Consider the following 9,575-nt stretch of genomic DNA (forward strand, 5'->3'; position numbering starts at 1 on the left):
TGTAAAGAAATCCTCAGACGTAAAAGGCCTGCGAAAGTTTTTCGATTCACTGTATGTAACGGTCATGAACCTTCAGGCTTTAGACATAAATACAGACGATTTTGGTGGATTTTTAATACCCACTATTACGGAGTTATTGCCGGAAGACATCGTGCTAAATTATTCGCTGAAAAACAGAAAGGTTAACATCTTATCTATGAACAATCTCATCGAATATCTGCAAGAAGAAGTTGAAAGCAGAGAGCAAGACGCCAGACTTAAGAAACTCGCGTCATCACACCTGAAAGACCAAAAGAAGACTGAAAACTTTCGAGAATCTTCCAGTCACAAACAAAAACAGTCATCATCCACCTTTTCCTTCAACACGGTAGCCAATCCGGTTAGATAAAACGAGAAATACATGTTTTGCAAGGAAGATCATAATTTCCGTCAATGTCAAAAATTAACATCGACAGAAAGAAAAGAAATTTTGAAAGGATATTCCTTGTGTTTCGTTTGTCTGACGAAAAATCACAGGGCTAGACACTGTCGAAGAAAGGGAATAAAATGTAAACATTGCGACAAACGCCACAGCGATGTTATTTGCGAAACTAAATATCCGGATGTTGAAGCATGGGCCAAGAATAGTAAGAGGACTAGGCAGGGTCGCAAAAAGGCGTCCAACGGAAAAAACGGCCACTAGTAGCGCGATCTATGGGCTTAATTTATAGGAAAGCGGAACTTCGTCACTATTTGGGGTCAAATCACGTGGCTCAAAAATCCGGAAAATATAATTCAAACTTCAGCGCATGCGTGAGTGTGACAAGGCCTAAGAGCAGCTGAGCCAAAATTTAGCCAGCCAAATCCGCCCATTGTTTGCATATCAAAGGCTTGGTTTTTAGTTTAGGAAACGCTATAAACTCAACACCTTTCATGTACGGTTTATGAAAGTAGCGACTATCACTATTACCATAAGTTTATCATGCCTACATTTAGGTAAAGCGCAGAGCTTATTTTTAACCATCTTGAAAAATTAAAATACTTAACTTTATCCTTTGCCGTACCGTTTAACTATTCTTGGCCCAAGGTTTGGGTTAAAATTAAAGCAAGATAAATTCGTTAAACCGCCATATTTAAAGGGCAATACTCTGAAATACGGCCAACCGAGATCGTGCAAAGTTGGCCCTAGCCGGAAATGCTTGACCCCAATTCCGGTTTCTCCCCTATTTTAACCACCGCTGATACGGGAAGGCTGTTTTTTTAGAAAGACGAAATGGTTTGCGCGTAGAAGCTTGCAACTGCCTAGTCCTCTTACTATTCTGGGCCCATGGTATAAGCTGGTGCAGGGTTGTGTTTACTGTAACGCGTAGTTTATAAGTATTAATTAAATCCAAGTGTTATGTTATTAAGACCGACTCGTTTCTAACATAAGCATAAAACATTGCAATGGCGACGGAGCGGTTTTTCTCTCTCGTGGGTATATAAGGCTTAGGGAAGAGTGGAGCGATTTCTTTGTACTGACCGGTACATCACCTACCATGGCTCTATCCTTGCCATTGATTCTTCCATTCGACTTGCGTGCTGACCCAGAAAACCTAAATGCTGCTTGGAAGAAGTGGTGTAACAAGTTTGAGAACTATCTGGTTGCATCTGGGATCAAAGATGTAATTCGTCAGAAAGCATTGTTACTGCACTGTGTGCGAGGAAGCTAAGAATCTTCTCACCACATAAATAAAATGTCGATTATGAAATTTTGAAATTTTGTGAGGCGACACAGCAAGACCGAGAAAAAATCGACGAATATCACATCTGTCTACGTTCGATAGCAACCTATTGCACCTTTGCCGATTTGGACCATGAAATAAAACGGCATATCGTACAAACCTGTACATCGAAGAGTTTGCGAAGAAAGGCGTTACAGGATCCTACCATGGATCTCGCACAATTACTACAAAAAGCACGAATAATGGAAATCTCCGAAACTCATGCTTCATCCATTGAAGACTCTAATCAAGTACCGACTGCCAAACCTAAGGAATCAGCCTTCTTCGTTCGCAACCAAGCCTCTTCAAAAGGTAAACAATCCTCTACCACCTTTAGTCAGAAGTCTAACTGGTCCCAGACGTCTAACACCAACCACAGGGCCGTCGCCAGGGTGAAATTTTTGCTAGGGCCGCGGTTGGGCACATTTTCGAACAATTTGGTATTAAAATCCTCTTTGCAAGTAATTAAAACTTTTTCTACTATTTATTAAAGAAAAACTTCATACAACTAATTTTCGTGATTTCGAAGTGAACCTTTCAAGAAAACTGTCAAAAGATACACTTCTTGTGTATTTCTTTTCCACAGCTAGTAATGTCAAATCGCACAGACGTTCTGGTAACATAGACTGGCGGTCGGGGCTTAACACTCTAGTCAAAGTTGAAAAAGTTCCTTCGCAAACAGCAGTAGACGATCCAAATGCCAAAGCTGCACAGCATATTTTGTATAAAATTGGAAATGCGTCCTATATAGTCAATACCAGAAATATTAGAGCGCAATCACTGTTTTCATGCTGGGTTGTTAAAGATCGAACGAATCATTTTTGCATTTTTGCTGATACTCACATTACACTTCATCAGAAGTTTATGACTTCTTATCCTGGGAAGTATTGGACCATATCCGGAACCATCTCTGTTAGCCAACTTCTTATTAGGTCCGATTACCGCGCCACCTACGGCGCTTCTCTCATTTTGAGCTGGCAGGCTGATTTGCGCGCCAGCAGCGGGCAAGTAACGAAACTTTAAGGTGTGTCCTGTGGTTTGAGGTAACGAATCAGAAACCGCTCAAACTAGTGTAGGGTCCTAGGCCCACGTATTTTTATGGGTTTTAAGAGTTCGCGCTGAAGAAGTTTTGAACACGCCCCACAGTCTGAGAGTCACAGCCTCTCGGTATGGGATTTTTTTCAGTAGACTAGATCGTTTTCCTAGTGGGGAGGAAACTTTCGACCCTCTTTTACGATAACCATAGGCAATTTTAACTAGTAGGGATGGAAACTATATAAAGCCTTAGTGTCCAATACTTCCCAGGATAAGAAGTCATTAACTTCTGACTTCATGAGAACTTCGCAAACAACTCGCAATTTTTTCTCTTCGGCAGAAACATTTCTTAACACATATGCACGACCAAGACTGATTTCCTTTCTAAGTTTATTGCGATCTATGCTCATTAGCTGGCAAATGGGATCCAATTTGTCAATATCAAAAAATGATGCGGAACTTGGAACTAATGATGCAAAAGCCTTCGACGGAACTTTGTTCCGTTCTGAAAATCTACCCTCCATTTCTGCGGTAATAGAATCAATAACACTGTAATATAATCTTTTCATCGACGTTTCAGGTGATATATTCATATCTGCGGACTCAGACTGTCCGACCGTTGACATAAGGTGAGCATCTTTGAACTTGGGATTAATTTTTCGGGTACGCTTTTTTTGAACCAATGTGTTGGATACTAACTCGTGGTCATCAGCCTCGGGAAATAGTTTCATAGACATAGTCCATATTTGAGAAAAATGTTTTTCATTTCGTTGCTGTTTAATTGCTTCGACTGTTGTGGTTATTAAATCTAGCCCTGCTATTAGATCACACTCTTCATTTTGCAAATGCTTGTTAGCTGGAGCAAACACTTCTGATAAGTTGAAAATTGCAACACTTTTGTAATGTAACTAAGTAAAGAAAAAGAAGTCGGTGACCATAAATTGAAATTGTTAGAAATAGGATTACCTAAAACGCTTTTCGTCAAAATAGCCAAAAACCGAAATTCAAGCCCTTTCATAATTTTCATTAGTCCAGTTGCCTCCACAGCAGTCTCTCCAGGTAGTGACGTGTCTCTGCTTAAATCTTTAAGCAGAGACCGTAACAACGATTATTGTTACGGTTTCCAGATGCCCAGTCCATCTGTGCTCCATAAGACGTTTCAGTGTTTTCCCTGAAACCGTTCATGGGTCTTTAAGCTCAGATGATATTTTGATTTAATAGATAATGGATTGGATTACGAACCTTTGTATCGCGCGCACACAGTAAATTTTCTGAAGAGATTGTACAGACAGTTGCAAGTGTCAAAGAATTGCTTTAATTTTGGTTCTAACTTGAAACCGTTGACAATTACTAGATGTAGTTGATGATTAAAGCAGTGAACATAAGGAATATCCCTTTCCAAAGTTCGAGAAATTATCTTTTGTATTCCTCCTTTTACACCAGACATAACTATATAAAAGTTAATTTAAGTTTTTGATAAAAACAGTCCATATAGATTGCAATTCCGTATACTAATAACTACAAATAAAATACCTGAAGCGCCATCATAACATTGACTTATAATCTTGTTTAGATCCAAATGGTGTTTTTCAAGAACATTTAATATTCGTTTCGAAGTATACTCAGCATTTAACTCCTCTATACAAATCATATCTAATAAATTTTCAAATGGTACGCCATTTTTAACATGTAGAATTACGATGCAAAAGTCTTCATTTCCTAATATTATTGGAATTGCCAATGACGGAATGGATTAGTATTCATGTATTGAAAATTTTAGTTCTATAATAACGTCGATAAAAATTATAATTTACTTGATTTATCTCGTGTACCATCACATTTTATTGTATAATACCGTGGCTTCGATAAGCGAACGCTATCCGCAACCGCCGTTCTTACGCATTCAGCTAGGATTCCTATGAGTTCATTTTGTACAGACGGTGATCTATAATGCGCATTCTGTGGAATAGTTTGTAAAACCCTGACTAAATCTGGATCTCGTTTTAGGGTGAACTCGAATAGGCTTAGGAAAAGCCCAGATGAGGTTTGATGTATTTGTTCTGTTGTACCACGCAGAGGAAGTTCATGTAAGGCTAAAAACTGTATAACTTCAAAAACCGCTCACAAGTAATATCGATTTCTCTGAATCTGCTCGTCAACCAGTTTTTTAGTAATAATTGAACTAGCTTGTTCTCTGGCTTGGTGTTCTTTCCAGTTTAGAAAAGCTTCTTTGTGATATCTTGAATCCGTGTGCTTATCAAACCCAGTTTTCGATAAAGCGTTTTTCCAATTTCTATAGCCTTGGATAGTGAAAATTTGGTCTGACCTCTCTTTAGCAATTGAATACTTCCAACAGGGGTAGCAATAGCAAGAGTCTGTTTTTGTGGAATATTCCAGCCAATCTCTTCCCTTATACCAATCACCAGGAGCAGATGACAAAGGAGTCTCGGACGCTAGCTTCCACAATATAGAGGGCAATGGCACCCGCGTACGTCACAGCTGTAGCGGTATCGTTTGCCATAGAGGCGCTATCAGACATTATAGCAGACGATGCTTTTGGTGGATTATATCTGGCACCAAAGTCTGCTGGGATTTTTTTTTGTAATAACGGACTAACAGTGGCTACTGAGGTTCGCCTTATCCGATCGCGACATAAATATACACAATATAATTACTTTATTCAAACATCTGTAACCGTTGGTATTAAGATAAAAGATAAGACTACATTTTTGACTTTAAACCTACTAAATAGCCAAATTAAGGCCAAACTAGCAGAGAAACCCATGTAAGCCAAGGCTTAAGTAACAATTTGTGCCCACTGGAATGATTGGGCTCGGGTTTCCGAAAGATAAAATCAAGGTTTTAAAAGATGCCGAAACACAATGTAATAAATGTGTTTTAGGGCCAAAATATTCCGTATTTCTTTTGAACTAATTGAGGTTGGAAACGAAACACTGTCTCTAACATTTTGGGTTTTAAAAGATCGTGAGTGATTTCTTTTCCCAACCTCTTGTAGCTATCATTTAATTCAAGAAGAAATTTAGAAAAAATTGGCACTGAAACACATTTTAGTTTTTTAATAGTGTTCAAACGTTATCGCTGCGCTTTTCATTATCAATTTTAGTCTAAAAAAGATTAAAAAGCCGTTGAAATCCATTTTATAACTCTAATACTCGTTAAGCCTAGGCTAATTATAAGCAGACGATACGTATTTTTAAAGAGAGACTCCAGACGTGATTTCCCAGATCTCCTTTCGAGACTTTGCAGCCACGCTATTGGTTGGAAAATAAAGCTCAAATTTCCTACGAGAGGCGGCACTGGCGTAATGATTTTGGTTAATAACCGTGACGTTCGCGGATCCCATTGCCCTCTACATTATGGAAGCTAGCGTCCGAGACTCCTTTGTCATCTGCTCCTGCAATCACTATTGAAGCTCCACATTCAAATATAGTCGTTGGAAAGGGAAATAGGAAAAAGCGCTTCAAACTAGTGTAGTCTGCTTAGCTATCTGTTGTAAAGAAATAGAAGATTCTTGATTTTGCTAATAAATATTCACATACGGTTATTTCGAAACGAAAATCTAGTTTTTTGTGAAGCCAAGAAGAAGATGTAAATTATGAATACAAGAACAAAATTTCGAGATAGATAATAACACCATTTTAAAATCTCTCTATGTATAGTGTTAGTGATATACCTTGGCAGGGTAAGGGTTTAATTCAAATTTTATGCAAAGACCTATGAAAATCCTATAATCGAGTCACTGCCTGTTTATTAATGATTGATTATCATCAAAATCTAAAAATGCTGCATGAATTATTTCAGTGGAAGTGTTTAAAATTAAAATGAATCTGTGAAATTGCCTAAACTTAAGCAGCCGACGTAATCGCGAGATCAGAGAATGCATTCCTACGCTCTACGCGGCACGGCCCTATTTTTTAAACTTTGTTTACGGCTGTATAAGTGCGCGGGGACATTCGCGGTACGAGGATGTATCGGGAAAAATTCGCCTTTGTATATTTTCCTCCCGAAGGGAGGTTTCTTATATTACTTTTGTTTAAGAGTAGTTCAGTTTTAGGGCTCGCATGTCAGATTACGCCTTTTGAATTAGAAATCTGACCTAGTCATATAGTTAAACATATTTTACCTCATCGATTGACGATGACGTCACGGAGAGGTATTATACTGGATGTCTGTGTGTCTGTCACCGCGTTCGCAGTTGGCAAATAGGAGCAAACGGTTACGTAGAAAGAAATTTTTGGCTACTACTCCCACCGTTATGATTAAGAAGTACGCGGCGTTTGTCTAGGGCAACGAGAAACGTCTAGCCTCCCAATACCAAGGCTTCCACCGGAGCCTCCGAGATATCTAGGCCCATGCATGTTGATTTTTACGTGGGTAAATATCCAGTTTCATAGAGGAAATATTTTTACCCTTTGTGTGTACGAGGTGGCGCTTTAATGACCGTTGCGACCGGGGTCTTCCATAAATTATCGATGACATTTTAGTCAATGACGTCATTTATTGTTCTGGTTCCATATTGAACGAACAATTTAGAACGATTCTAGTCCATGACATCATTTTATATTGTTTTGGTTCTATATTGAACGAACAATTTAGAACAATTCAAGTCCTTGACGCCATTTATTGTTTTCGTTCTAAATTGAACGAGTAATAAGCACGATTATAGTCTTTGACGCCATTTTCAGGTTTTGGTTCTAAATTGAACAAACTCATAGTCATTGAACAAACCATTCAGTGCACTGAACAAATTTTGAGTTTTGTTCAATCTAGAACGCGACTATCTATTTTGAACGGATTGTGAACACTTTTTTCTAACAGTTTAGACTCCAGGCTTCTAGCTCTTCACTTTCTGGTTGTCTATGCGCCTTTGCTAAAACCTTGTAGTATTCCTGCCTTCGATACTAATATATTCACCGAACAGTGGCTTCACTCTAGGATACTATAACCGTGAAAAACGTACAGAAATTTTCAAACAGTCACGACTATGCTACTCTAGAATCCATCTTTCCTCCTCCAAGGTTCAATATAAGTTGAGATAAAAATTTTATGTTTATAGATAACCATATCGGCGAAATATATTCCTTTAATTCGAGAAGGCGTAACATCCTGATTGTACTCATTCATTTTGCGATTAGCTAAAGTAGCATAAAAGGCAAGTAAAGATAATATAAAGTGAGACACTAAGATTTATGTTTTCGTAGTACCAGGAATGAATGGAGGGGAGTTGGAATGGCTAAGGTCTAATCATAATAGGCGTGAAATGATCTTGGAAATATCTGGTGTGGCTTATTTTATGTTAGCGACGACATAGACTGACGAAATACGATTATTTCCACCTTAAATATTTTCATTGGCTGCCAAAAAAGTGAAAATTCCTTTGCTAACTCCACCCTCTATCCGCTCGGTTCCTAGTTTGAAACGACTAGAAATTAACCGCCTTCAGGAGATGGCTAAGCCGACGATGGGGGAGGAGCTACACTTTTCAAATAGATAAATAAATAAATAAGGCCTCGCGATATGTTTCCACCATCAAGGGAACACCAGGAGCCCCTTTAGCCATTTCAACCCCCCTCCATACATTCCTGGTAGTACCTATTATAATGTTAAATCTGGCTTTCTCTCCTTTGAATATTTTTCTTTCTTTGTTGCAAACCTGGAAAAAGTTTTTTGGTTTATCTGCATAGCCGGACATGTATTCAGACGCAAGTTTTCCTCTAGTATACCATGGGATACGAGCGTAATTAGTGTGTTAATTTATTGTAACCAAAATGAGATAAAGGCGTTTAACGTTTGGAAATTGAAATCCATGGCAAGGATTAAGAAGTTTCAAGCAGTTGAAAATCAAGCGAGTACTTAACAACTTATTTATTCACAACCTCGCTGTAATGCAAGTTGAAGTTACTCTTCTAAGTTAGCAACGTTAGCACCTTTCTAACAAGTCGTCCAATTTAAAATTGTATTATAATACCATGATGGTTTTACGAACCCTCCGAAATTACGTGTTAAAAGCTGTAGTATAGTGGAGTGAACCAGATAACATGTTGGAAACACAAGAAATCCGACTGCAAACTATGATGAAAGTTGATGCATTTGGTATTCGGGGAGTTCCGATCGAATATTTCCCTAGCCCGACGAACATCGTAAGTAAGGGCTACAATGCTTGTGTTATTGATGGATAGCGCCGTTCTAAATTGAGACACATACGAATAAAATATTGATACAGACGATTATCGTTCTCGCCCTATTTTTACCTCTCCGGGTGACGATGAGGTTACGGAGAGGTATTACACTGGACTTGTCTATGTGCGTGTGTCTGTCACCACGCGGAAAAAATATTTTAGTTTCTACTCCCGTCGTTAGGGTTAAGAAGTACGCGACAACAGGCTAGGGTTACGAGAAACGTCTAGTCTTCCAATGGCAGGGCTTCCACAAAGGTCATCACAATTGCTGGTTTTCCTTAAATTGTGAATCAATCCCCATAAATATCATAAATTTCCAAAAATTGTTAAAGTGGCATACGATCGAATTCAAACGTCAACAATAGCTATGTTTAAAATTACTTCAGAAATAATTTTTCTTAAAACGATTTAACTAGAATTAAGGTAAATTAGTGTCGATTAAAATAATTAATATCAATTATATATATTTAATTAAGAAAAACCTCTTAATTGCGTCTCGACTCGGAGAGGTTTATTTTGGATTCCAAACTTATTTCTATTAATCTTATTGTATCAAAAACACCGTAAGAGCAATAAGTATGACACTTCACACTGACAT

General features: G+C 38.3%; 1 protein-coding gene across 1 annotated transcript; it reads right to left on the reverse strand.

Annotated features, from left to right (window-relative positions):
• Positions 1-830: 830 nt before the first annotated feature.
• On the reverse strand, positions 831-8,490 carry LOC149697740 (zinc finger MYM-type protein 1-like). Its single transcript, XM_089867237.1, has 10 exons — positions 8,391-8,490; positions 4,961-5,152; positions 4,592-4,837; positions 4,311-4,496; positions 4,020-4,226; positions 3,744-3,860; positions 3,072-3,648; positions 1,864-1,927; positions 1,517-1,629; positions 831-942 (listed from the first exon to the last, which is right to left on the reverse strand). The coding sequence occupies exons 1-10, from the start codon at positions 8,488-8,490 to the stop codon at positions 831-833; spliced, it is 1,914 nt and encodes a 637-aa protein (XP_089723363.1).
• Between the last annotated feature and the right edge of the window lie 1,085 nt (positions 8,491-9,575).

This window comes from Phalangium opilio, unplaced genomic scaffold (assembly GCF_054372755.1).
Source record: "Phalangium opilio isolate 3A_F unplaced genomic scaffold, DU_Popi_V2 ptg000019l_1, whole genome shotgun sequence".
Taxonomy (NCBI): Eukaryota; Metazoa; Arthropoda; class Arachnida; order Opiliones; family Phalangiidae; genus Phalangium; species Phalangium opilio.

Coding starts and splice junctions, on each gene's coding strand:
- LOC149697740 (XM_089867237.1), bottom strand. CDS start 8,490: ATGTCCGGCTATGCAGATAAACCAAAAAACTTTTTCCAGGTTTGCAAC. Junction 4,497..4,591: donor TGGTACACGAGATAAATCAA/GTAAATTATAAT, acceptor CAATAATATTAG/GAAATGAAGACTTTTGCATC. Junction 1,928..3,071: donor GTTTGCGAAGTTCTCATGAA/GTCAGAAGTTAA, acceptor TGCTTTTTGTAG/TAATTGTGCGAGATCCATGG.